At 42.2% G+C, this 27,632-nt stretch overlaps 1 protein-coding gene across 4 annotated transcripts; it reads right to left on the bottom strand.

Annotated features, from left to right (window-relative positions):
• Positions 1–826: 826 nt before the first annotated feature.
• MATR3 (matrin 3) lies at positions 827–26,873 on the bottom strand. Of its 4 annotated transcripts, none has more exons than XM_030957113.1 (15): positions 26,435–26,738; positions 17,946–19,022; positions 13,589–13,650; positions 13,013–13,054; positions 12,658–12,761; positions 11,387–11,439; positions 10,784–10,909; positions 10,054–10,179; positions 9,700–9,870; positions 8,350–8,481; positions 7,143–7,186; positions 6,283–6,673; positions 4,289–4,682; positions 3,580–3,701; positions 827–2,088 (listed from the first exon to the last, which is right to left on the bottom strand). In XM_030957113.1, exons 2-15 carry the CDS (start codon positions 18,834–18,836, stop codon positions 2,038–2,040), a joined length of 2,709 nt encoding a protein of 902 aa, XP_030812973.1. In that variant the 5' UTR covers positions 18,837–19,022; positions 26,435–26,738; the 3' UTR covers positions 827–2,037. The 4 variants fall into 4 exon arrangements, with proteins under 4 accessions (XP_030812973.1, XP_030812976.1, XP_030812975.1 ...); XM_030957114.1 differs by lacking the exon at positions 26,435–26,738 and adding an exon at positions 26,799–26,873 and having other exon boundaries at positions 1,027–2,088; XM_030957116.1 differs by lacking the exons at positions 17,946–19,022; positions 26,435–26,738 and adding an exon at positions 26,799–26,854.
• Positions 26,874–27,632: the final 759 nt, after the last annotated feature.

The following is a 27,632-nucleotide window of genomic DNA, read 5'->3' as shown; positions in this document are numbered from 1 at the left end:
TAGTATTTTGATACATTAATCTTAAATGAACATTATAAGGAAACTTAAAGGACCTTGGAAATAAATTATCTGCCCCCATCAGCAAGAAGGGGTCCTGGTCTGGAGCCAAGGCAGAGGGACTCAACAGCCTCTCAGGACAGGTGAGTGACAAATGCCACCGAACTGGGGCTCCAAGCCCATCTTTATGACTTAGTTCTGCTCTAAGTGCAGGGCTGCTGGCACCTGTGATTTCTTTCAGGGGCCTCAGAAAGCTTTAAGATTCTATCAGTGCCTGACATTTAATCCATTTCCTACAAACCCAAACATCACTTTGCATACTAACGAGTGTCGTGTACAGAGCAGTAACTGCTCTCTGTACAGGGATGAGTCACTGCATGGTAAAACTTTAATCTGGATGTGCTATTTCAATAAGCCCTGCACTGGAGCTGCTCCTCAGCACTTCTCCCCTCTCCAGGCCCCCACAGAACCTGCTGCCCTCGCTGGAGGTGGCTCAAGCTCTGAGGGACTGCACCCCCTCAGGTGAGGGTGCAACACAAAGTCACAGCTGGAAAAACAAGTTCTCGAGGCTTGACTTGCACACAACACAAAGTCCTGTGTCTGCTGGGTGTGCCTGCTTAACGAAGGACATTTTAACTTCACCAGCACTCAGCCTCCTGCATGCCAAACCCCTTCGAGCCCTGGATCCTCACTGGTGGAGGCTCAGGCTGGAAGAATGGGCCCCAGTCTTTTTTGTCTGCATGAATGGGATGTGGCTTCAGCTTTGATGAGAACATCCCAAAACTCCAGAAATAAAAGTGTCAGCAGAATATACCTACCAGGGTTTTAACAAGTGGTATTTTAATTTGCTTGGAAATGCAAGAGGGTTTAGGGAAGAGAAAGAAGAGTTATGCAGGAAGCTGCTGAAGCAAAGGTGTTAAAAACATGCACATTTTAAAAAGAGAGCTTGAGTTTTGGTGTGGTGACATGACACAGCATAGAGTTCAGCAGACACACTGGTTAACATGCCAAACATCTCTAACAAATCACTGTGGTCTAGCTTTGTTTATTGGGAATCACTTTAGTAACCTGAAGTCACAAATAAGCAGTAAATAACAAAAACTACAGATAAACACAGGTTACACATGCAAATTCCTGTTCACATCTCACATGTGCAGGTACATTAAATGCACAGTTCTAAAGAGTCTTGACAAAACCAGGTTTTAACAAAAAAATGGTGTTAAAATGCAGGTATGAAAACTTCCATGTGAAGAATATAAAGATACCTCTGTCCCTTTTAGGACTCCAATGCTGCTTTTGATATACCAGAGATGTACGACAGCGACGAGATTCAAGTAAAAGCAGGAAGAGCTCAAGGAAATAATACTGGTCAGAGAATGGGCATTTACTTCTCACTAAAAATACACGGAATAGCTGAATAGGAAAGTCTACCAAGAGCTTAGGAAAAAAAAATCACAAAGTTGTAAAGCTGACTAATCACTAATTTTCCTATTTGCTATAGATAACAGCAGTGACATTAAAAGAAACTGCAATTCAACATTTAAAAATGCAACTTACATTTAACGACTTTTCCAAAGTGAAATGCAATGACAGCCTTACACTCAAAATTAAACAGCTGCTAGGCTCAGACCAAAATACGGAATGTTCTAGATAAAATAAAAATACAGTATTACTTTTCATTTTTTATTCAGAATGGAATTGAAAGACAATTTCTGAAGCTTGAAAGTAGTAAGTTTCATTTAAACGCAGTTTCTTCTCATAGACGAGCTTTCCACAAGGGTGCAAGATTTCTTTTTCTGTAATAGCTTGAAGTGTCAAATGAAAAGTTGTTGCCATTCTCACATTAAGAACAAACTGTTGTCATTAACTTAACTGCATATGCTTTTGCTACAACATTTAACACATGAACAGACCTATAATGCCTACTGTATCTCACTAAAACAAAAAAGAATACAGTATTTCCATCTACTACTTGTACTGCTTTTAAAAAAGATTAACATTAAAAACAAAGCCACGTTTTCCTTACATCCTTCCTTCTTTTTAACCTTCTTTCTTTTGCCTGAAGTCTTCTGCCATTTTATCCAGAATTTTCTGTTGAAAGAAAGCAGTTACATTGGGGATATATTTAAAGAGTTTCTCACAGGCACAACATAAAGAATGGAAACATAAATCCAATTTCCAAGTTTAAAATCTGTGAGCGTCAATTGCAAGTGCAAAGGTCATAACTAACAAGGCTGGCACTTCTCCCCACCCTGGAGTGGAGCTCTCCTTGGCAAGCCAAGGGAATTCCTTTTCCTTTTGTCATGGACTTGTGACATGACTGAGCCACTTACCTGGGTGGAATCTGCCCTCTACAGAGGCAGGGACACAATAGCTCAGTATCTCCCCTCTCTGAAGAAGGGTTAATTTGGAAGTCTGAGGAATTTGGTACCACTTTGATGACATATGGCAGCAACATCAATTCACCTATTTCATTCTCCCAGCTCTCCAAGCAAAGGAGACTTCCAGCTCCAAGCAAGTGTCACTATGGAACAGAAGCTGCATTCCTCCCTTCCCTCCCCAATTCCAACCCCCCCCACAGTCACACAATCACCCACAAGCAGCTCACTGATCATTTCTGCCATAGAAAAAGCAAAGCAAATCACGTTTCATTCAAGTAATAAAGCTCACAAATTGGCATTTTCCCCCCTTCCCTTTTTACATCAAGGCTTTAACGTCCCATAAGCAGGTACCTCAATGGAAAAAAAAAGAAAAAAGAAAAAAACACTATGGTGATGGATGAGGTGAATTTTCTTCCTACAAGATCCTGCATGGGAATTGATTTTCTGTTCTACTCCTTCACAGTACTGTTTAGTGACAATTTTTGTGCCATCTGCCTTCCTGGGTCCTTTGTTTATGTAGGGGTTCCCTGTTACTGCAAGAAGGCAAATGTTTGAATTATGAGGTGCCACATTCTCCTTCTCTGTGGAGCCCCTGGGGTTTCCTTTCAGCTCAGGGATCAACTGCCCTGAAATGCATTAATGTGACACTGCAGGACTATCAGAATTCCTTTGGGATTGCCCTTTCCTGGAGGTCATGTTTGCAGCTCACAGTAGGAGGTTACAGCAGCAGCATTGTCACTCATGCCATGCAATCATGTGATACCTCATCCAGTTAGAAAATGGAAAAAGTGCTCACAAAATCAGAAGTTGCAAAGGTTTTTCCTTTTTTAAACATATAAAAACTTCATCTTAAGCTTTGTTGACTGCTTGAAAACACTCTCAAAGGGACAACTGGAAGGGATCTGGGCCATCTGTATTTACTCTGCATCATCACTACTTCTAGGCCTGGCCTTATTCCAATTGGAATTCCCTCTTTAATCCAAATTTACAAGATAAAAAAAAATGCTGGAGCCACTCTTTAAACTGCGTATTCTGCATATTGTTTTCACAAGATGACGTTTTGGAGAGGTCTATCTAGAGTTAAAAGTGAGTAAGCCAATTTCCACTGCCTGAAAGGTATTTTTATTCTCAGTCCAGTCTCGTTGAGCTCTATTCCCCAGAAAGAATCAAGCCATTTAAAATGAACAAGTTTTTGCCTTACCTTCAACTTTTGATAATGAGGAAGGCTGCTGCAATGGGTCTTTTTTGCAACATCTTCATTTGTGTAGAACAGGGAACACAATTTGCAATAAAACCCTGTTTTGGGTACCACATAATTCACACCTAGAGGAGTAAACACCACAAAATAAACTAAGAGATCTACTCTACATCATTTCTTTTAATGTCATATGTCATTTCAGCTAAATCTTAAAACCATAATTCACTTTACATTAAAAGCTGCTTTATCTTTAAAAGTCTCTGTTTTAGTTTAGTCAAGGAGGGGCCTAGTAGTAACTAAATATGTGCAGGTTTTTTTTTTTTTTAATTTAATAATCAACCTTTTGAATTAAGGGTCCATTTTATTAGGTCCTTCAAGAACTCACAACATTTTGTGATCAGTTTTGGAGTACTTAATATGACTCTGAACTATTACCACTGTTGTGCTTTGTGCTAGCAATTGAATTTGTGTTGCTAAAAGATACCTCTGTCAATTTCTGCCTAAGGAAGGGGTTATGAAAAACTCTATGAAAAGAAAGAAAAAAGGAAGAAAATACTGGGTTTAGGGCAGGAGTGAAGAAGGGGGAGGAGGGGAAATCCCTAAAATGAAAGGCTATGGGGCAATGTATTGCCAAAAACAAAAGTCAGATGAAATGAGAAATGCTACTGCGATGCACAGAGACATTTTGGAAAAGAAATGGAAACAGCCTTACCAACAGGAATGTTTGGCTGGTATGGCCCAATCCTAAATTCATCTGGGACAAGAGGTTTCTCCAGAACACTCTTTGTTTCCTGCTCGCCCTGGGGGTCTGTGTTTTCCTGGGCGCTTTTCTCAGTATCCTGTGCTGTCGTAGCATCAGAAGCTTCAACATTTTCAGCCTTGGCATTCTCTTCGCTTTTCGTTCCGTTTTCTAACGTTTCACTCTCCTGCTCTGGCTCCTCAATCTTGTCCACCTTGATCTCTGCCAGGCTGTCCTCACTCTTGCCCGCAGCCTTGGCTGCCAGGCCGGACTTGCGCAGCTTCTGGTGGTCGGAGTCCTCCTCGTCGCCCACCTCGTCCAGGGTGACAAAGCCCTCCATGCTGCGCGGGAAGCCGCCCACGTAGCGCTGCGGGGACAAGGGGCCGTGTCAGCTCAGCCTGAGTGCTCCCCTCAAACCCCTGAGCTTCACAGCACAAATACATTCTCAAACTCCTTCTATGAGAGCTGCCTCGCTCACTCACACTGTTACTCAAGGTTTAACCAGCTCTTTTTGTACCCCACTGCCCCCAGAATCAAGGATTCCCTTTCACAATGATTTTGTTTTTGCATCAGGAGTGGCCACTGTTTCACCACAGCAGCATAATTTCAACTTAAGAACAGAGCCAAAACCACCTAAATTCTCAAGATGAAAGTTCTTTTAACATGAGTACTTTAAATGAAAGTAATTTTGGAGTGCACAAATTTTGTTTCTATTTGAGAATCCCATAAGATCCTTGAATTCATGGCCTGAACAGAAGGCGAAACCTTACCAGAACAATTCTATCCCCATTAATGGTATGAAAGTTCATAAAAAAGAATTAAAAACTCTTTTCAACCAGTAGAAAGCTTGGAACATCCCCATTAAAACAACCACTAAAGCACAAACAAAACCAAACAAAACCCAACCCAAAGCCACCAACCACCCAAACTGTGAAGGCCTCTAAAGATCCAGGTTGCATTAGAAGAGGGACTGTCTAAATTTGGCATTTTTGGAAATGCTCCTGCTGATATGGAGATATCACTATTCCATATACTTAACAGCAACTGAGAGCAGGACTGAGGCAGCATCAGCTTTGTGAATGTGGGTCTTCAAAGAATGAAGTCTGGCTCTGAAGCAGTTTATCACAGCCAGTGCCCACATACCAATAATGAACACTAAGAAAACTGGGAAATGCCATTTGCATGGCCAGTATCCATCTCAGCACCATTAACCAGGTTCCTGACAAGGACCCCCCAAAACTCAGATCCATGCACATCTCATTCACTAATTAGGAACATGCTTTTCTTGCAAAACAACATTCCAAGTCAACAAATTATTACAACTTTGCACACTACTCCACAGAACTGAGTGTGATTAACAAAGCATGTAGGACATAAAAACCACAAGAGTGTGGGATGATGTGATGAGGAAAAGGGAATTCACAACAAGTAGCTTGTGACTGGAAACATCCTGAAAACATTTCTTGTCTTTCTCCAGTGGGAAAGGGGCCCTGGCTAACTGCAGATGGCCCTACCTGCCCCTCAGTTTAAGGTGTGTAACTGTACATCCAATTCTGTCCAAGCCTAGATTAGCCTCAAGCCCCCAGTCCGTTATTTTTTTGAACATTATTTCTGGCTCACGGGTAACTACAGACAGTTTGCTGAGAAACTGCTTGGGAGAACACAGTTCCTGGCTAAGTATTAATCAAAAAAAAGGTGAAAAGCAAGCAAATCCCCAGCAAGCAACAAGGGTAGAAGCCCCAAAATTAAAGCTTCTGTCAAAACAGAATCAGGGATTTATAACTGAATCCATGCGCAAGTTACACCCAGTGAGATCTTCCATTTTCTTCACAGGAGCTTTAACACCTGTTCCCCTCCAGACAGGTGTTTTAAAGACCCACAGAGGAAGGTCTGCACCAGAATGTACGTGGTGTGCTACCTAAGTTAGACTGGGCTTCCCCCACTCAGCAGCTCACTGTGTGAGTTACCTTTTTAAGCTTTTTCTTGGCTGCTGGAGTGGCTGCAACATTTCCCTCAGTTTTTACAGTCGCATCATCAGGTGTGTCCTTTTTTTCCTCAGTAGCCACATCAGCTAAATTGGCAACATCTGCATCCTCTCCTGCTGAGCTGCCACTTTCTAACAGTGCAGCTGCCTCCTCCTCATCCACCAGCAGCTCATCTTCAGACTCCAGGAGTAAACTGGGCTCATCTTGCTCTGTCTGTTCCCCACTTTTGGCACCTGAAGGCTCAGCAGCATCCTCCTGTTTCTCCTCTTTCACTTTTTCTTCTGTATTGCCACTTTCAGGTTTCTGAGCAGGTTCTGTTTTAGACTTCTTATCACTGGGAGAATCTTTGCTGTCTGGGGAGTATGTTCTCTTTCTGTAAAGAACAAAGAACATTGCTGCTTGTAAACCTGGAGAGAGCCCAGAAATTACTAAAAAAAAAGATCTTATTTCTTTAGACAAGCCTGGAAACGATTGTGTTTCAGTTCAGAAAATGGGAAGCTGAGGGAAACCCTGAAGGACATCATTCTTCAAACATACAAAAGGCTGCTCCAAGGAGAAATTATCCTTACAAGACAGGACAACTGCTTGTGGGTTTAAATTGCAGGAAGGCAAGGCTAATTAGGGACTGCAAAGGATTTCCTGAGGAGCCCGAAGAGGCTGTGAAATCTCCATCATTAGAGGAAGAGGGTGGGAAGCACACTTGAAACAGTTAATCTCTGGGCACAACCTCCAGCCATTTGATCTCAAAGCTTGCCTGACTCTTTTGTATTGTTTCTATACTCTGAGTAAGGTATTTTCATATTTCCTTTAAACAACATCATGCTTTAACAATAGGAAATTACCTGGTTTTATCCTTTTTCAGCAGTTCAACTCCTTTGTTTGGAATCTAAAATAAAATTTAAGAAATCTGTGAGTCACAGCAGACTATGACTTACACAACTGCTGCAGCATTAATTCAGACCAGAATCCAATCCAGACAAGTGCTTCCAGCTACATTAACCCCCAGGAACTCTGTCCATGCCACCCACCAACTGATCAGTAAACCTAGAAATCCCCTGCCTTAATTCACAGTAATTATTCAATACAAAACAAATGAGACATCCTGCTCCAGAAAATTCACATACAATTCCTGGCTTGTTTATGAACCAACAGCATGTAGTGTAGGCAGTGGCACAGATCAGTCCTAAGCTGTACTTTTCTCCATCATTAGTGGAAACCTTTAGCAGACTCCCATCACTTCACTTGTTTATGAATTACTGAACAGGAAATGTCAGTTGTAGGCAGTAAAAAGGAAACCTATTAAAATTGCCACTAAGTGCTCATTTTGCTGCACTACCATGTGCATCAGTAAGATTTCTTCAAGTTCCATAACAAAGCTGATGTTTCTAGGAGATAGCCTGACAGTTCAGATTTCTCCTACTTTCATTATCACAGGACTTGATTATTATCACAGAATATTCTGAGTTGGAAGGCACCCATAGGGATCATCAAGTCCAGCTCTTCAGTGAATGGCCCAAAAGGGTTGAACCCACAACCCTGGCATTATCAGCACCATGCTCTGCCCAGCTGACCTCCTCTCAGTTTTCTACCTACTGTCACAGTCTGATGAAGAACCACCTATAACTGCATGAATATTACCCTGGTGTTATGTATAAAACCCTTCAGTCAACCTTTCCCTCCTTCATATCAGCTGCACAGGCAGAAATGCAGTTCTAATACATTTTAAGTTTTCACAAACCTTCTTCATTTTCAAAGATAAAGGGGAAAGAAAAAGGATCCCACATTAGAGAATGTTCTAAATGAAGTAATTTTAATTAAAACCTGCATAATTTACTCTAAAATCTGAATTATAGTAACTGGGTTTAATCTGAAAGGAATATCCTTTAACTTGTCTCATAACACCACACTTGTGCCAAGTAACTGCACTTGAGGAGCCAGAAAATATCACAGCCAACTGTTCAATTTTACATGCAACACTGAGTTTTCAACAAGCAATGGCTGTCATTTACTTTCCTTTATATCTTCAACTACAATTAAAAAAGTCCTTACCCTTAACACCAGTTTCTTGTACTTTTCAGATAAATCCACTTTCACACATCTGCCTTGGAACCAAAGTGCTTTGTTGGCACAATGCTCAACCATGGCCAAAGCATCTTCTCTGGTCTCCATCTCAATGAAGGCCTGAAAAGATTAAAACACATATTAAAAAGGACTCTGAAACAAACAACACTTTTCCAGGCAGCGATTTAACTTAAAGCACAGCATTTCCAAATACTGAAACAAAACCACGAGGTTCAACTACATCCATCCTCACCAAACACTTTAACATTTGCCCAAGTGCTCTACAAACCCCAGCTTCTCCATTCAGAACACCTGTCCCAGAAACAGTTCTGAAATTAAACAGGCATTCAAATAATCTGCCAAAAAAGTCACCATAAAGTAAAATATGATTTAAAAAAAATGTATCAGACAATGAAACTCTTATTTAGTGCTTATGTACCTGGGAATTTCAGGGTAGCTGTGAGACTACCTCAGGATTTTATTTTTGGTTTTTGAGAGAAGGCTGAAACAGAAAGGCAGCAACTGCTGTTCCTCCAGCTTTGTGAGATCTCATGAGGCTGCTGAATGAGCTTTAAACAAACACATCTGGGTTGGAATATCCTCGCCAAAAAACTGAAAGCTGTTTCAGCAGCCAACTTAGACAGCAAAGGGATTTTGTTTTTCCAGTGAAATAAGGTCAGGGAGGACTTCCTAGAGGTCACACAATAGTTTAGTAATTTTTCACTTCTCAAGTGTGGCATTAGGGGATTCAGGCACCCATCTATATGTAAGAGCAATAGAACTTTCTTTTTTACTCAAGAGAGCAATGAACTGGGACAGTAAAGCTTAAAAAAATTAGAGCTAAATACTTTAAAATCCTGTATATTTATAGAAATCCTGTCCATGCACATCCAAAGCATTTCACTATACACATGCAATGGTCTATCTTCAAACCTTACTCTTCCAAGCTAGGAAAGCACAGTAGGACTGCTTTTGTTTAGTTTTAAAGAATGAAAAATAAAGGGTAAATAAAAGAAACATGTAACAGTGGAATATATTTATGTTTCATAGGTAATGGTTTTTCAGCCCTAAGAAAACAATCCCAAGGCTCCATGCAGGAATCTGCATAACCCAATAAGTAAATCTCCATGCTGAAATAATTTTTTTCTGTTTTTAAAGCAGCTCATATTCCACGGACATCTCACAGGAAGCTTCAAAGCAAACCCCTGACCTAGACAGACCCGGGTCATTTCCAAACCTATGCCAGAGCACAAAGTGCACACATGCCCCACTGAAAGTGTAATTTCTTCCCAGTTAACCCTCCCTGCAAGGCCTGCCCCAGGGTTCCCCTGCAGTCACCTGGCTTTTCATTCTCATGAGGATGTAGTTCTTGATCTTCCCATAGGGCTCAGCCAGCTTGAGCACGGCGTTGTCAGAGTAGCCCGAGTGGGGCAAGTTGCTCAGGTGGATCACACGGCCGAGTTCTGGTTTTGGTGGCTCAGTCTTTTGGTCAGGTTTACCCTCAGGTTTCTAAGATTAAAAGGGAAAGACATTTTTTTAAGACCTATATAAAAAATATACATTAGTGACTGTTCCTTGATTAATCTGATGCACTGAGAAGTACAGAAATTAGGAATAACTAAAATGCAGCAGCCTCATGACACTGCCCCAGATTAAAATAAGGCAATGCTAAAAAAAGCAGAAGCGTTTTACCTTTATTCTCTTGTATTTCTGTGACAAGTGGACTCTGACTGGTTTACCAAACACCAGGGCAGGTGTTGTTGAATAATATTCCACTGCAGCCTGGGCATCTTCAGTGGTTGACATTTCAATAAACGCCTGAAATCATACAAAATCAAATTAAGTGCTGCTCTTTCAGGAATCTAATTTTGTTTCACATTTTCAAGCTCTTCCATGCTTCCTTTTAAAAATAACTTCATCAGAAATGAAAACTGCTTTTTGGTTACAACGTGAACTGACCTGCAGAACTTGGCAGACACTTTATTTAGGTGCACAAACAGAACTATTTTGTTTGTTTACATTCCACCTAGATTTGGATTCAAAACATTCAATTGCTTCCTGCTTTTTCCACTTCTACGGTATTGCTTTTTTTCACACTTCAAAATAAGACACATTCCATAATACAAACTAAGATCTAATAAGTTTTCAGATAGTTTTCAAACAAGAGCAGAATGTAGTGCTGTTGAGAAAGCAATGAACAACCAACCAGGAGGATTTTCCAATATATAAGTGAAAATGCAGTAATGAGCATTTCTGGAAACACACTCCTCCTTTCCTTTCCCACATGCCCCTGATGACAGATGTGGCATCTCAGTGGGTGGCTGAGCAACTCCTTTTCCAAAAACAAAGCTCAGACAGTGACAGGAAGCCCAGCAGACACACCAGCCAGCCCTACCAGGAGTGCCCTGGGACCCAACCTTACCTCATTGATTTTGTTTAGAATCAGGTGATTTGTGATTATCCCAAAGGGTTCAACGAGCTGCAGCAGCTGATATCTCAGGTTCTTTCCCCTCTGGAAATCCATGATGTGCACAACTCTGCTTGTTTCCTGTTGAACACAAAGCATGTGCACACAGCATGAGAAAATCTGAGTACCAGCAAAACTAAATTCTGCTAAGGCTCTGCTCTACTGGTCTAACTGTCTAAATTTTTAAAAACTATTTTTATCTATCTTCACTCGTGACCAAAAGATGCATCCAGAAAGGCACAGAATTTCTATGGATTTCCAGAGTAAGATGCCTGCCATGCCAAAGCTGCCTTTCCTTAAGTTCACTTCCCACAGCTTCATCATGAAGAGAACCTCTAAAGAAGTTCTGTACAGTTTTGGAATAAATGTTTTGTAGAGTACTCAACACAACAAATTCCCAATCTCATGCCATTGTTTCAGTACTTCCACAGAAATTTTAAAATCTCAATTCTAAAGACAACCAATAAATTAAACAAACAAAATCCACACCTTAAGCAAACACAGAAAAATTATACAACAAAAATGTGAGTTAAAAAAAGAAAGAATTTCAATACTAACCACTCTGCCCTTCTGCATGTGTCTGGGTCCTTGCATATTTCCATTTCCAGCTCCTTTAAGAAATTAAATGAATGAACAAGCTTAGCTCAACCTGTAAGACTGGGATTAACATGTCTCATCACGAGTTCTTAAAAGATATGTCACTTGCAATACCAGAGTGAGATCAAGTTCTAAAAACTAATTATTTCATTGCCCTCTAAAAAGGCTTTTTATTTATTTCAGAGCTCTTGTAACTTGAGGTCCTAATTCCTGCTCCTTCTCTTCATTCTAACATTAGAGAAAGAGCTACATTTATTGCTGTTCAGGAACAGCAGAGAATAAGTACAGCCCATTGGAAAAAAAAATCTCCTGTTTAAGTAAGACTTGCCAGAGGAAAACTTCTCTGTACACAAAGGATGTGAGATTTCTTTATCTAAGACACTCCTTATACAATTGAGGATTTAGGCTCTAAAACATCACCAATTCAATCACAATATCCATTAAAAAAATAAAAAAAACCACCAAACAAAACTCCCTTTCAAATAGTTTGGCCTACAGTTAAATCTGAGATATTTTGAAAAATTAATGATGTTATTTTAATGTAATAAAGTATGAATACATCTGTAATTAAAAAAGTCTAATATTTGTAAGTAAACATAGTAATGTGCAATATTTGTAAAAAAATGTGTAAAAAAAGTGTAATATTTGTATGTAAACAAGTAAAATATTTGTACTCTGTCAGGATATCCAGGTAAATTAATTAGTTTTGCTCTTTTAGTTATTTGAACTACCAAAAAGGTAGGAAGAGCATCAGGCAAGAATCTGATTCTTAGCCTCCTTTCCTGAGAGGAAGAGGCTTGCATCATCCATCTTCCCACTTCTCACTTCTATTCCAATTTATTTCTCATGTTCACTTGAAAATAGGGGGAAAAAACACTTAGGACAGTGAATTCTTACCAGAAAACTGCACCAACATGTAGCTACTCAGAAGACAGACAGAAAAATCTCCTACATAGGAAAAAAAATCCAAGTGCTCAACACATGTAGATTAATCTCAGTTAAAAATCACCAGCCATAGGGAGTTGGCAAAAAGGTGAAGTGTGGGAACACAGTACCAGTCTTTAGTCCCACCATAGCCAAAGTATTTTAGCTCTAGTGCTGAGAAAAATATTTCCCTTTGTTGTTTTAGAACACCAGTGACAAATTAAAACAAGAGTTAAAAAAAAAACCAAAAACCCAAAAAACCTAGCTAGAAATTAAGCCTGGTGAAAGTAGGTGCCTGCTGAGGTTACCTCTGGGCCCAACAGGGGGTCCTCCAAGGTGGAATGGAGGTGGTGGTGGTCCCAAAATTCCCGGTGCAGGGTTTGTAGATTGCTGCAACATAAAGGGATCACCCCTAGAAAGAGGAGAAAACACATTGTCATTTTAAACCAAGAAACCGTGAAGCTTTCATTCACAAAACACCCTCATTTCTGCAGAGCTTCTATGCACACAACTCAGCCTACTTTTACTGCTGCCCTTCAGCTGGACAACAAAGGGAGGAATCCATTTGAACCAAATGAAATGTGTTGTTTCACATAAAATGTTAGGAACTCCCTCTGCTTCAAATAAACAATTATAAATACTTCAAAATTAATTACTACTTACATTCCATGTCCTGAATCACTGTCAGGATTCCATTCTGGGTATCTTAAAAGAAACAAAATTAAAAGAAAATGTAAGAAACATGCAATCTCCTCTTGCTGTGTAAGACAAGCAGCGATACCTGGAGGTGTAAGGCAGCTGCAGCACAGGCAACACTCCAGGCCCACTGCCAGAGCCATGAGCAGCCCTGACAGAAATGCTGCTCCTCAGGACAAACTCCCTACTCTGTTTGCAGAACTGCTGGTTTTACAACAAAAATGTACAAGTGGTATCAACAACTACAATTACAACAGAGTCTCAACTGCTAAGTTCCAGCTGTTACATATACATCAGTAGGATTCCAAAGCTATGAACCAGGATCCCTTTTTGTCCTGAAGATGCTCCAAGTTGCTTTTATCCCCTAGAAGGCACAGTAAGTTTTCTAAACTTGCTTTGTGCAACACTTATTTATAATCAGGGAACATCTTGAGCTGGAAAGGACCCACAAGGATCATCCAGCCCAGCTCCAGGCCCTGCACAGGACAGCCAGGAATGGCAGGCTGAGCCCTCCTCCCCAGTTACTGTACTTCCCGTTCATACATTTCGAGCAGCAGCTGACAGCGGCGGCTGTGAGTCGCTCCATTGATGTGATGGTTCCACTCCTGCAGCAAAGTAAACAAGGCACAATTAGCAGCCACACATGGCAGTCCTGCCCACAAAGTCATGGCCTACAGCAGTGTCTTCTCTGCTAAGCTGCAGTTTTGCAGATCAACAGAGAATGGATTCTGTGGGTGGTGCTTTGAGGAGACACTGACACTGGACCTACCTCTTCTCTGCTAACCTGGCTGAAAGGGTGTCTGATGGCAACAGGGCTGCTCCTGCCTCAGAGTGCAAAGCTCCCTGGAAAACTCCAGCCCTGGCACACAGGGCCATGGCAGCCTTTGGAACTGAAGGCTGTTTGTATCTCTTCAGGCATTGCAGAATTTCCTCTACTCTGCTTCATTCCTCAGATTTCTACAGATTAATATGAAGTAAGACTCCAATTTTTAGAACCATAAAGAGGCCAAGAAATTGCACGGAATTCAGAAAGGAAAGACTAAAAGAAACCTAAGTGCATAGCTAGGACAACCTACAAATATATAGGTGAAATACAAAATATATGACTACTCGAGGGAAATAATAAAGGAAAAAAGCAGATCTAAACCAAGATGGTACAAAGGAGAAGTAATGAAATTGAACCATATCATCCAGGTAAAACTCCTCCTGGTTCTGGTTGAAGCACTAGAAAGGAATGAGGGATTTCTACTTTTGCTCTGCAGACCATTTTAACTATAAAGGAAGTTACTTATTTTAGTGCCTGATCTCTGTATCTTTATACTCTTACAATTAAGAGCACAAATCTGTGCTTTATTCACATTTGTGAAGTGACAGAAGCTCTGGAGTTTCCCTCCTGCACATCTGGGAGCCACAGCCTGACCTTCACTCTGCTGCTCCTCAGGGAAGAAAAGGACCAGCAGAGATAAACAGGGGAGAGAGTCATTCAAGAACCTTGAGGCTGAAGGTTTTCTCCAACTGAAGGTTTTTTCTTATCAGCCACATTTTCAACTACGAACACAAAGTGCTCTGGCAACTGCTTTATGTGGCTCTTCTTTAATGTCTGCTTCTGCTCAGCACCCACAAAGGATTTTTGCCTAATCCCTTATCTTTCCAGATTTTTGGTCTCTGCCACACTACAGCAGTCCTGGATACAATGAGACATTCCCAAGGCTCACTGTAGTGTTTCCATATGTTAAATGCCTACCCTGCACTTCTTACAAAGGAGAAAAATCTGGATTTAAAGTCTCTCATAAAGTACTACAATATTACTCCATGATGCTCCTGACATGGAGCAAGATGATGTCATCCCTTTTAGCAAGATGTAAAATGAGAGCACCACTTTTTCTTGTTAACTGCACAAGATGTAGGCTCTGCAACTATAAATAGGCTGGCAATTAGGATGAAAAATAGCCACCAAAAAAAAAAATCTACGAACCATTCAATACGAAGTTTCTTCAGTTCAATACCTGTTACCAAGTGTTAGCATTACACTCTAGAAAACAGTCCTTTAAACCCCAAACCCCTCTAAACTCAGGGGCACAGTCAGTAAAGCCCCAGTGGCTGGTTCCACCACACATAACATGCTTTGAATCTGTCTCAACACAAAACTGATGTACAAGTTATCTGCAAACCACAGGCAAAGTTTGGGAGATTTCATTGTATTAAAATGCTTTTAAATTGGCAGAAAAGGGGGATATGATTGTAACTTCAGATTTTTCTTCTCCCCCAGGGAGCAATGGCAGCTCATCTACATTAACTTTTTATTACACAATTCTTAATCTGGATTCCCTTCGCTGCCTGCACCCATTTGGAAGCATCCCCACCCCAGGGTTTTGGGGCACCAGATTATTTGTATTTACAGGAACTCATTAACACAAAGGCCCCAAGCTGAGCGAGAGAAAACCTGAACTGAGTCTCTGAAAACCCAGATTCCCATTTGGCTCGGTTGATGCAAGCCAGAGGACACTCTGTTCCTCAGAAAATGAGGCCACACTCGAGCACCTAATTTTAGCCAGCCCTCTCCCAGGGCCACAGCCAGGTTCTCCCTCTGAGATCTACCAGGTTCAAGCGTTTCACCTCCAAATTCATCTGCTCAGGTTGCATCAGCCTTTGTCTCCGGCAGGAAAACAATCCCTCCACATCTAACACCTCATTCCCTGATAAAGGGATCAGGATTGACAAAATGCCTGAAGTAACTGGGGCACGATTTACTTCACAGACAGAAAATAACTCGGTCTTAAAATATAAACACATCAAATTAAAGAAGCAATTAAGAACATCACTAAAATAAAAAAAAACACTAGAAGACTACTCTGCCAATTTAAATTACACTAAGGATGTTTAACACCTTCCTTGCATTTAAAACACACACGGCTTGATCACTTTTAAAATCACTGATATTTTTATTTGGATGTGGGGAAAATGAGATTTTGTTACTACAGTAATAAATTAACATAGTCCCAGCTATGAAAAGCATTCCCTTTCTGCTTTCCATACATTTCGGTTCAAATCAGATTACTTTAAGTTATGTTTTACTTGATTTGATTTTGTAGGAGACACAAAATAAGGAATTGTATAATGGTTGGGTATGCAAAGCAGAGGAAAGAAGGAGAGAAAGAGAAAATTCTTGTGGTGACATGATTTCTGAAATCAGAAATAAAGCCTCGACTTGGGTCATAAGAACCAGATGATCCAACCACAAGTATTTTATTGTGTACTAGCAGTTTTAAAGTCAAAGTATATTCCTAAAAAGAAAAAAAGTTTTACATGTTACAGAAGAGGTCAGCCACTTAGGTAATGCTGTTAAAAGAACTGGGTATTTCTCATACCTGGAAAGGTATTTCCATGAGGATATCCTTTCATTAGATCTGCACTCCAAAGCACACTAAGAGTCATGAGTCTTTAAAATAAAGAGCTAAAAAGACCCCTACTTACAGGATCACTGGTTGCCATCTTCAAGGGCCTCAGAAGTTAATGTTTTCAATCTAACCAAATGAAGTCCTTTTACAGAACTGAGCATGGCAGCTAAACTGTTAACACTTAAAACTTTAGTGAAAATAAACGTCAAATACAGGAGACAAGAAACCTGGATTACTGTATTTTATATCAAAAGTAATTAAAGCAACACAAGTTCATAAACTGTCAGATCAGGTGGAGCCATACAGCGCGTGCTCTAGAACTGGTTTGATCCTTTCCTTGCAGGGAAAGAATAATTCTTGTGTTTCAAAAAGATCAGATGTACAGAACAGCACTTTTTGAGAGGTAACTGTAAAGAAATGGTTAGTAACAGCAATTCCACATTGTATCAATTTTACAGTAATAGCATGTATTATGTTTTCAATTGAAGGCCTTCAAGCTAATTAGCCACTAATTGTGACAAGAGGGGCATTGTATTAGCCAATTAGCCAATTAAATTGCCTAGTATACTGGAAATCAGCAAGATGAGTACATTGGAAAAGGTGAAAGTGAGAAGGCTCTGAAAACACCATCTGAATCATGTTGAGTAACCTGCTCCCTTTGCAGAGCTGCACTAGGCGTGGATAACTAAGAGGGAAGTTTCAGCATCACCGAACACACCCGAAGATCCACTCTACTCGTGAGCCAAGTAAAGAACACTACTAGGAACACAGAGCAGGATACTGCAACAGCAGACTGATTGCTCGGAGAGTCTACAGGGATAGATGCAACATGTGGCAATAAAAAGTGAGTCTGAAGTGTTCTAAGAAAGTTGTGAAAAAAGGAGAAAAATGACGACAAATTTCAGCCATAGTATGAGATAGAGTGTTAAAGTGAAATTAAAAAGGCAAGAATGAGCTAATCTAAAACGTGGTTTTTACTTTTGCAAATAAGTTCCAGGGCTCTACATTAACTCTTTCCCTCTGGACAGGGAAAAAGCAGAACTGTGCAAGAATGCATCTTAACTACATATAAATCAGCAATCAAGACAGATGTGGAGGAGAGCTGAAACTAGCTTCCGGAATGGCACAGTAGATACACTGCAAAAAAAACCCCAAACCAACAAAAAAATATCAAAACCCACCCCAAAACTGCTTGAATGCCAGATGTTTGTGGTTAAGAGAACATGTAGATGTAAAATATAAACAAGATATCCCAGTAGATGATAGCTGTTTGACTTGAAGTTAAGCAATCTGGGCAAATAAAATACATTAATGTAAAGCCCTGGTTTACAATGTTTGTCAACAATTACCTTGCAAATAAACCAAGTGCCTTTTTCACTCTCAAACCAACTTTCAGATCATTTCAAAAGCAACCAGGCCATAGAAATAATTAAAGAAATAGGAAAAAACAGAACAGATACTACAACGTAAAGGAAAATAGAAGTATCTGGTGCATAACTCACCTTATTAGAATGAACTGGCATATCACATATAGAGCACAGATGGGGATAACCCTTCGGTAAGAATCCATGGAAGTCTTCAATATTGCTATTTGGAGGAGCACCTCTCTTTTTCTCAAAGAGAGATCTCTCGGGACCAGGACCACGACCCATTCTGTCATACTCACTGTCAAATTTATGATAGTTATGCGAAGTCTCACCATAAAAAGATTCATCCCTACACCTTTCTCCATCTCTCAATCTGTCATCTTCATAATCCATTCTGTCATAATAACCAGATTCTTGAGAACGACTTCCATGGTCATAGTCAACCACTGGGTTGAGACTAGGACCACGATCATCAAAGCTATCTCTTCTAAAATGCCTTTTTTCTTCCCAATCATCCCTAGGTACTCTGTATGGTGGTTCCCGTGTGGATGATCTGCCATCTCTACCATAACCTTCTTCAGCTCTCCTCCTTTTAAGTTGTAGAAGGATCTGAGGCAAGTTTTCAGGAGTGATCTTGTCCTCTGGATAGCGACTCAGTTCATCTAAGTCTCTAGCAGACAGACCAAAGCTGGCCAAAATGTTTGTGGCCTGGTCTGCATCTCCACGGTGCTGAGAAGACAAAGGGAGCGGACCTCTACTTCCAATGTTAAATATAGACTGCAAATTATGGGAAGAGGTACTACCAGAAGACAGTGCACTATGAGATCCTTGTTGGTTCAATGAAGAACTCATTCCAAGATTCATTAAGCTAGCAAGGCGTGCAGTACCCTGGTTCATCCTTCCAAGAGATGCTGGCATATTTAAAGACTGGGTAGCAGCAGCAAGAAGGCCTATTCCTGCAGAGAGGTCACGCCCATGACCTTGTGAATCCCTACTCAGAGATGACTGCTGGAATGACTTGGACATTGTAGAACTAGAGCTTGTCTACTTTATGGATCAAAAAATTCTTTTTGTTTAGTTTTTTTTTAAGATGTCTGCAAAGAGAGCTCACACTAGAAAGCTAGGCAAACTTCACTTCAAAAACGGTAACGCCAAGAAAGAGGATCAATAATGACTGCAGATCTTCTTCAAGCTGAGAAACACCAGACAATTCTGTAGAAAAACAAGCAGTTTTAGTCATAAATCCCTTTAAACAGATGCAGTTTTAAACTTATGCATCATGTTGAGCTAAAAAAACATTAAAGATCTCAATCTTACAAGGCTTTTATCACATAACAGATTCAAGAGGTACCCAGAACCTACATATATTATTGCAGATAAAAATACAGTAGTGTTTCCTATACATACTACTCTTCTTCCACAAAAAGCTACTTTCACACTGAAGAAAAGTGAATTTCAGAAGTTTGCGATGTCTGAAAGCATCTATAAAGTTTACTGACATGTAAGCCTTGATCTCTGGTTAATGGCTTTATTCATACCCTATATTATTGTACTGTGTCTGTGAGAAGAACACAAAAAACTTAGGCCCATAGAATCCAAGATGACTTTGGCATATAACACATATTTGAAAATGAAACCTCTACCACCACAGAACAGGACGAAAGGAAGTTAAAAGTAACTGAAGTTTGGGCAAAAAGTTTCTGCTATAAGATCTGTAAATAAGACCAAACATAATATTCAGTCTTTATGCAGTAAAATTCCAATTACTGATGCGAAGACAGATGTGAACAAGAAAAACAAGTTTTACATTTTGCAGGAAGTAAACAAGACCTCTTGTTCCAATTGCAGTTGCACTGCTAACAGCATTTCTGAAGGGATTCTTTACTCTGTTACATGGCAGCTGTGACACCAGCCTGTACTCTCAGACCTCAAACTAAACAAGGTCAGGCTTAGTGCTGGGATGGGAGACCCAAGGAAAACCCTGCTCCTGCAGGAAGAGACCCCAGTGAGTCAGGAGATGGCACCACATCCCAGCGGCACTGCCTGCCTGGGGCTGGCACTGACACCGTGACCACCTGTGGGAGTTAAAGATCCTAAAACACTGCTTGCAAGAGAGAGGTGACTCTTTGGTGTCCCACTAAAACACTAACCTAGCACTCAAATATTAGGTTCAACTGCGTTTACACAAAGTTCTAACGAAACAGTCTATCAATATCCACAGCATGCTGCAATGAATATATTTTATAAAATATTCTTTAAGGGCAGAGCAGAAATAACTGTAATACTTCACCCCATCCTCCTCCAGCCTTGGAATAGATACACAAAGTTTAAAGCAATTCAACACATGTGAAAATATTCCAGCAGGAATAATCTGCTCTTGGGTCCCCGCCGCCACAAAGCCCTTGCCAGGTGGGCAGAGCAGTTCTGCTTCTCCAGCAGTGCCACCGAGGAGCACATCAAACACACAATCACTGGGAAAAGAAACAGGCACAGGCTGCACAGCTGCAAATGAAGTCAGCTCCCAAGAGAACAGGTACGTTTGGGGAGGAATGGAAAGGACAAAATGAAAGCAAGACTTTTCCTTGAAGAGACCAGCTCTGCAGAAGGCAATGGCTCTCATACTGGAAAGAGAAGGAAAAAGGTCAAGGTTAGAGGTCTCTAGCCCCACTGCCTGCTCAATACACAGCCTGTTCCAACAGTGCACGAAGCTGAAAAGCACTTGGGGTTTTTTGCTCAGTAGCAGCATGTTACTATGCATTTATGTAAAAAAAAAAAGATTCCCTGAAAAATATACAAAATACACATAACTCATACAACTCCACCTTTGCAAACTAACTCCTTTATACAATTTGCTACATACTCTGTTATCAATGCATTTAAACTCATTTCAGCTACATTTTTAAGATTCAAATACGCTGGAGTCATTAAAAGGAAGCTTAACTGTGTGACTTAACATTTCTTAAGAATAAGAGATTGAGAAACATGGGTATGAAAAAAGTTTGAAAGTTCTGAGGCAGAAGACAGAAAAACACTGCAGAAAGCATCAGAGGAAAACAGTAACAAAGGAACACAGGGGGAGCGTACCAGGTGAATTCTAAGGGAGATGTCCCAGAGAAGGGGGCCACACTGGAGGACACCTGAATAGAAAGCACTGAAGAACTATATTGTAAAAATCAAGACTCTTCTGAGTTCAAACAGAGAGGAACTCTAATATTCACCTGGGTACCATGCTTTCATCTTACATTCATTCAGTATTCTTTGAAGTACTTTTACGACAATTTTACAAGCTAATCCTTACTCATTCAATTTTTATGCCTGAATTTCTTCCTAGTTCATTCACCCTCTTTCAGAAGGATTTGAAGCTGAACTTACTGGGTTCTTCATAAAATCAGGTATTCCACAGGGCTCTCTGAGCCTGATCCAGCAGCAATTCCACAGATACCCCTGTGGTCAGGACAGGCTCACTGTGTCCTGCTGTTAGTGCAAGGACCAACGTTATTCAAGTTTCCACTAAATCAGGAAAGTTCTCCACTTTTGAAAAACACCCTTTATTTGAACAAATGCTCCCTAATCCTCTTGTCACAGCTGTCAACTGGCAGTTCATTGTGTGCTGCTGCAGAGATTAGCAGGGAACAAACCCCATGGCACCCCAGCCTGGCAGGACCAGGGATGCAGGACCTGATGGCGCCATGCTGAGACCCCACTCCAGAGCTTTACAGAACCACACCCTGCTCCTGCAGCTGCAAACACCCAGGGAAGGGGCAAAGGGAAAATAAAAATAGGAAAGATGGGAGAATAACCAAGACAAAGACACAGAGAGGGACAATCTTATGGAAAAGCATGAAGTGGGACAGTAAGACAAGTGTATGATGAAGACACAGCACAAGTTGGCAATTGGTGCTAGTCAGGAAATGCCCTAAATCCAATTAGGTACTTGAGTACTTAAATTAACCAGTTTGAATATCCTCAAAAAACCACTATTTATCACACAACTCATCTTGCAACAGCTGCTGCACCCCACTCCTAACCAACCCCATCCTTTAAGACAACAGAAAGAGGTGGGGGAAAAGCTCTACCCTCACACCAGGGATGTTTAACTTCCACAGGGTCAGGTTTAACGTGATCCTAAGGCAGCACTTCCTGTGCTGAAGATTCCATGCCAGTATCTGATAGGGACAGGTTCCCATGGAGCAGGGCCAGCTTTTGAGAGAGGGTGCCATCAACTGAGTCACAGCAACAAGATGGGCAGGACTGAACAGAGCTGCCTCCAGAGCCAGACACGAGTCAGTTCAAAGTCTTATGCTACTTGTTCTCCATGAAATTTCAGCTAACTGGGAACAGACAGGCTTGCAGGTACACCTTTTTTAAGATCTCTGGGGAGAAATTTGGCCATATTAAGGTTTGAAAATATATAATATCAAGCAATCTCGAAATAAGTTGAAAGTCAAAATGTTATTAGATTTCCAGACAAATGCAGACAATGAAAACAATTTGTATCTACAAGTTGCAAAAGAGTGTTCTATAAAGGCAGACAACAAAAACAAGGAATTTGAATCCTACAGAGTACACTGTTATCAAACAGAGCCCAAAATGAGGCTGATTTTTAAACACTATAGAAGGTTTTTGTCTTAGTGTAAATCTGAACATATCTTTTCAATAAAGCTTATGAACTCTTGCTCCAATATTAAGTTTGACCTGAGAACAGTTAAACTCAGTGAATTTTTGGAATATATTGATCATGCTGAACACAATAACCTCAGCTTGTCACCTTTTATGGAACACAAATAGGCTGAAAATAAGTCCCCAGCTCCCTGTTCCTTTTGCCACTCTCAGGGGGTTTTAACTTATGTAGAGTTACTGTAATTTTAATGTTAATCTTGTTCTTAGAAGAACTCATCTTTTACCCATTCCTCTTCCACTATTTACAGAAAAAAAGTCTTAAAAATGAAAAGTAACTGTTATCACTTTCTAGTCAGTTTTACTTTCACTTCAAAACACATTGAATTAGAACAAATAAATTCAGTTTTGGTAAAAACCTGAAATTATCTACAAGCTGAAAAGCACACCCTCATTTTGTAACAACACAATCCTTTTGCAGACCGTACACCCTTGGGAAAGAAGTACCATAGAAATTTTTGGAAGCCTGCTCTTTGGATAAACATCTATAAGTCTTCCTCCTCCTCTCTTACACATCGTACTCTGTGTGGCAATCCTTTCTGCCATGGGACAATTCTTCTGCTCCTGGGCAAAACTGGCTCCAGCACATCATGGCAAAAAGGGCTATTGAGGGGAGAGATCTGGAATTTGGACACGCAGCCCCCCCATGCTGCTCTGAGAATTAATGGTAGCAAAACCAAGAACTTGCAAGGAAATTAGAAGCAGATGTTATCTAGTTGCTGAATGACCAAGTACAATGGATCTCAAATCCAAGGGATTAACTTTTGGACAATACAGAAAAGGCCACTGTATTGTCCAAAGGCAAAGGAGGAATTGCCCAGCTGCCTCAGAGAAAAGCAGATTCTTGCTCATTTCAGCTCCCAATACTCAGAGTGGTTATTTAATATAGCTGTTCCACATGCAAGAAAAGCACTCATCTTGTTCAAGCCACCTCAAAGGTCATGCCCTTCATGAAACTTCAGAAGCACCTGGCACACGGGACTCACGCTTTTTCTGGGCACAGATTAACCAGTCTGCTGTAGGCACAACAACTGGAGGAGTTTCAGCTCTTAGGATTATGTTTATCTTCATCCCAGGGACTTCCTTGATCAGAGGAACACAAAATAATCTGAGAGTTGAAGTGACTGTAACACAGGATTGCTTCAGAACAGGAAAGTGTGACATCTGAACAGGCATATTTACAAATGGGGAATTAAAATGACTGGTTTAGCAATCAAGAATCTCAAAAGAACTTACAGTTTTAAACATCTGAATGCAAAAAGGAACATAAAAGAGGTTGGTTTCCTATTTCTGTTCATTATATAATTTAATAAATTCAACCAGGCCTCCTTTATAAGAGGTGCATTTTACAAGTGTATTTATTCCCTTACAGAAACAGAAGTAGAAAAAAGAAGACTCAAGCACAAAAGAGAAAGAAGGCAAAACCCATGTATTTTTTGAAAGGGAAAGAAGTAACACCCAGAAACAACAGGTAACTGCTGTCACTGTGGTGACCACACCACAAACACCTCTATGGCTTCCAGCCATTCCTTTCTACTGCTTTCAATCCCAGGGACACCTTCAGAGCCCTCACTCTTCAGTAAGAAGATGCACACAGGCTCCTGCAGCTCCAAAAAGCTCCATGGAGCCACTAACAGAGCTGAGGGGCTCTGCCGAAACCAGAGTCTCTGTGGAATGCTGTGGGATTTTACTGGGAAACTCCAGCAACACAGCTGTGCCCCCATGCACAACAAGGACACAATCCTCCTTCATTCCCAGCAGGTGTGGGCACCAACAGCCCCTCAGACACCAAAATTTTGACACCAACACGAGAACAAATCACAGACCAATTTTTACCATTAAAAAAAAAAAAAAAAAAGCCTCACACACAGAACAGTTGTGTGTTCTGATCTGGTAACCTGAATTTCCATCTGCCTTGAGGCACTTCCAGGGCTGGGATAAAATCCTGGTCTTTCCCAGCTGAAATCCTGCTTGAAGTTGCAAGAAGTATTCTAGCTGCAGAGAAAAATCAAAGAACTGTTTCACTGGTTCAGTGCTCAAAATAAAAACCCTTTTGTTGAAATTATGACTGCACAATATGGTACTTAAACACTCACAAACTAAATGAGTTCAGAAATATTATGAAGTATTTGCTTTTGTTTTCAAGACTTGTTGACTCAGAGAGCTGATGAAGAAAGGAAGCAGCATTGAAAAAAAACCTCATAAATGAACAAACTGAATGGAAATAATTTCATTGCAGCTCTGCTTGCAACAGCTTCTCCCCCAGATTTGTTGAGCCATCCAGAAGCCTGCTGAGTATTACATGATAAAATACCTTTGCATTCACCAAATCTCTCAGCAGAGACATGTGCAAGCCACAGCAAAGGGCAGCACACAGCTTTTCCTAATTTCTCACCCAATTCATGAGTGTTTTTATTAAAGTGCAGTTTATTCCTGAGTAACCCAAGTGGTTATAATATAACAGCTATACAAAACTTCAGCCTGGAGCCCCAAACACTGACTCGTCTTCCTCTCTCTTGAAGTGATTTTAAGTTCTTATCTTCTGGAACATGGATATCCACATTTTAAGCACACATTTAGGAATCACTCTGGGGTTCTCTTCTCATCATTTAGTTCCAGGATGTATGTAGCACCAAGTGCACAATGCAGAAGTACAAACACTGGCTTATCACTTCACAAACACATCCAAGGTCTGAGTGCCAGTATCCTCACTCAGAATTCAGTAATGAATATTTCTGGGAAATTTTTTTGATAAAATTCAAGACAGAAGTTCACTAATTCCTTGGGAATACAATAAAAACCTTAGTATGTTCCACTACATGTTATAAAAACAATTTACCATTTTAGCACATTGAAAACTTAAAATATTAACGTTTCAAATATGAGAAGATTAAATCACTGGAACAATAGATTCTTTGTAAAGAAGCTCCTGAAAATGTACCCTTTTCTTCTCCCCATGAAAACTACACAGACTGCTTTAAGAAACTTACATTTTTGACTAGAGCTGCTCCCTACTTATCTGACTCCAGGAAATCAGGACCACCTACAGTTCAAAAAACCTGAAGAATTTAAGGCTGAGTAAAAAGAATAAAGATCGTTCAGCAGTTTGAACCACTATTAGATACTTTTTTCCCAAAGGTCTGCATCGTGGAAAGAAAAACAGCCACACATTTGGAATCTGAGGGATGGTTCAGCTTTCTTTCAACAGCGTAAATGCCTCATTTATCATTTAACAAAGCAGTTTTTCAGGCTCCCAGAAAGTTCTTTTCAACTTGTGGATGTTTTCAGAATAGGTGAACTTTGTATCTCATTACTCTGACTCGGGAAGCAGAGTGTGTACATTAAAGAAACGGAACGTTATCAATCCACCACAGGAAGAAAAAAAACACCCCCGCAGCTTGATTTGTAAGCACAGCCTGAACTATATGAAAGTGAAACTGAGTAGAAAGAGGGGGCAAACGGCTGCCTGCACTGTCAGGATTCTTGTTGCTCAATTCATTAATTCTTAAGGCCAGATGGGCATCAAAACCAGCAGTTTTACACTCCAACGGCCTTTAACGGTTAAGAAAGGAGGGAGGAACGAGGCCACGGCTGGAGCTGGCAGGGAGCAGGTGACAACTCCAGGCAGCGGGCAGCGCGGCGGAGCCGCGTCACGGCTGCAGCGCCGAGGGGCCGAGCGGGAGCCGCAGTTCCCGGGCCCGGGGGGCGGCGGCGGGGGGGTCGGGGCTTTGTTCGGGCCCGGCGCGGCCGCAGTTCCGGCTGGCGGCGGGCGGGGGCGCCCCGGGGGCCGCGGCACCGGCCGGGCCGGGCCTGCGCGTGACCGCCGCGCGCCGGCCCGCGCCCCCTCCCCACCGCGCGCTCCCGCCTCGTCCCCCACCCCTCACGGCGGGGCGGCCGCCGCAGGACCCCGAGATGGCGGCGGGCCGGGGGCGCGGCGCCGCTCCTACCTGCGGGCCGGCGGGGGACGGAACGGGGCGGTGGCGGCGCCTCCCGCTCGGTGCGGCGCCAGCGGCGGGGGAAAGGGGACGGACGGACGGCGGGACTGAGGGACGGAGAGAGGGACTGAGGCGGTTGCGCGAGCCCCGCGCGCGCCTCGCCGCGCTCGCGAGAGCACGCCCGCCCGCTGCCCGCCTGCTCACGTGCCCGGCGGCGGCCGCCCCGCTCGGCTCCGGTATCGCCGGTGAGTCCGCGCCGCTCCCGCCGCTGGCCGGGACCGCCCGCCCCGCCCGCCGTGAGGGATGTGGGGTGTGGGATGGGGACGGGGAGGAGGCGCAGCCGGTAGGGCTCTCGCGAGAGGTGGGGGCCACTCACCGTGCTCTCGCGAGAGCGCCGCTGCACCGCGCGCCGCCAGCCCGCCGCCCGCGCCCCGCTCATTGTCCGCGCTCCCGCGGGGTAACATGGGAAGGCGCGGGGGGCGGGGCGGGGCGACGGCCACGCCCCCCGGGAGGAGCGCGGGGCCCGGGACCGCGGGTTCGCGGCTCCCCTCAGCCGCTTCCGGGGAGCGGCACCGCCGCCGCGGGCTGTGCCCGGGCTATCCGAGGCGTCCGGGGTATCCAGGGTGCCTGGGATATCCACAGTATCCTCTGGTCCCCACGCAGTTCTCTGTGTCCCAGGGCACGCTCACGGGCAGCCGGCCCCGCCCAGCCCGAGGCCGCTCTCCTCAGCACAACGCAGGTGTCACCATCGCTAAAATATTCAGAACTCTGGCCTCTCGCTGGCTGTGAGGCCGTTAGAAGATTCTGGTAAAAAGGCCCCGCAGCCGATGTGCAAGGCTGTGCTGTTCCTCTGATCCAACATTGCCACCTTGTGCTGGATGAGGAGAGGTCCCTGTGCCGCTGCCCTTCTGAAATCCGTGAGCTGTCACCAAAGTACTCGTACAATCCCTCGAGTACTATTCGTAATTTGGATTTATTTCGTAGTCAATATCTTTCTCCCTATTTAATTTTGTGGCCAAAGAACCAGTCTCTCCATTAGCCTGGAAACTGCTGTGCTCCAGTAGCTTTAGGAAGGTGAGGGTGTGTACATGAATTCAGGGAAAACTCCAGGGGAAAGGAAAAATCTGCCTCTTCAATTCATCATAGGCTGATTTTTCTTCTCTGTAAGTGGCTGGAGAGCACAATGAAACAATAACACAAGGTATTTTTA

The sequence above is a fragment of the Camarhynchus parvulus genome, chromosome 13 (genome assembly GCF_901933205.1).
Source record: "Camarhynchus parvulus chromosome 13, STF_HiC, whole genome shotgun sequence".
Lineage (NCBI taxonomy): Eukaryota > Metazoa > Chordata > Aves > Passeriformes > Thraupidae > Camarhynchus > Camarhynchus parvulus.
The sequence above is the reverse complement of the archived record's forward strand: the minus strand, read 5'-3'. Positions and strand labels throughout refer to the sequence as shown.

What these genes read in the sequence shown, in the direction of transcription:
- MATR3 (XM_030957114.1), bottom strand. Translation starts at nt 18,836, where the DNA reads ATGTCCAAGTCATTCCAGCAGTCATCTCTGAGTAGGGATTCACAAGGT. An exon ending in AGTGATTCAGGACATGGAAT is followed by an intron (nt 12,762 to 13,012) that starts GTAAGTAGTAAT and finishes TCCTCTTTCTAG; the next exon opens with GGGTGATCCCTTTATGTTGC. An exon ending in CCAAGAAAAAGCTTAAAAAG is followed by an intron (nt 4,683 to 6,282) that starts GTAACTCACACA and finishes TTGTCCCCGCAG; the next exon opens with CGCTACGTGGGCGGCTTCCC.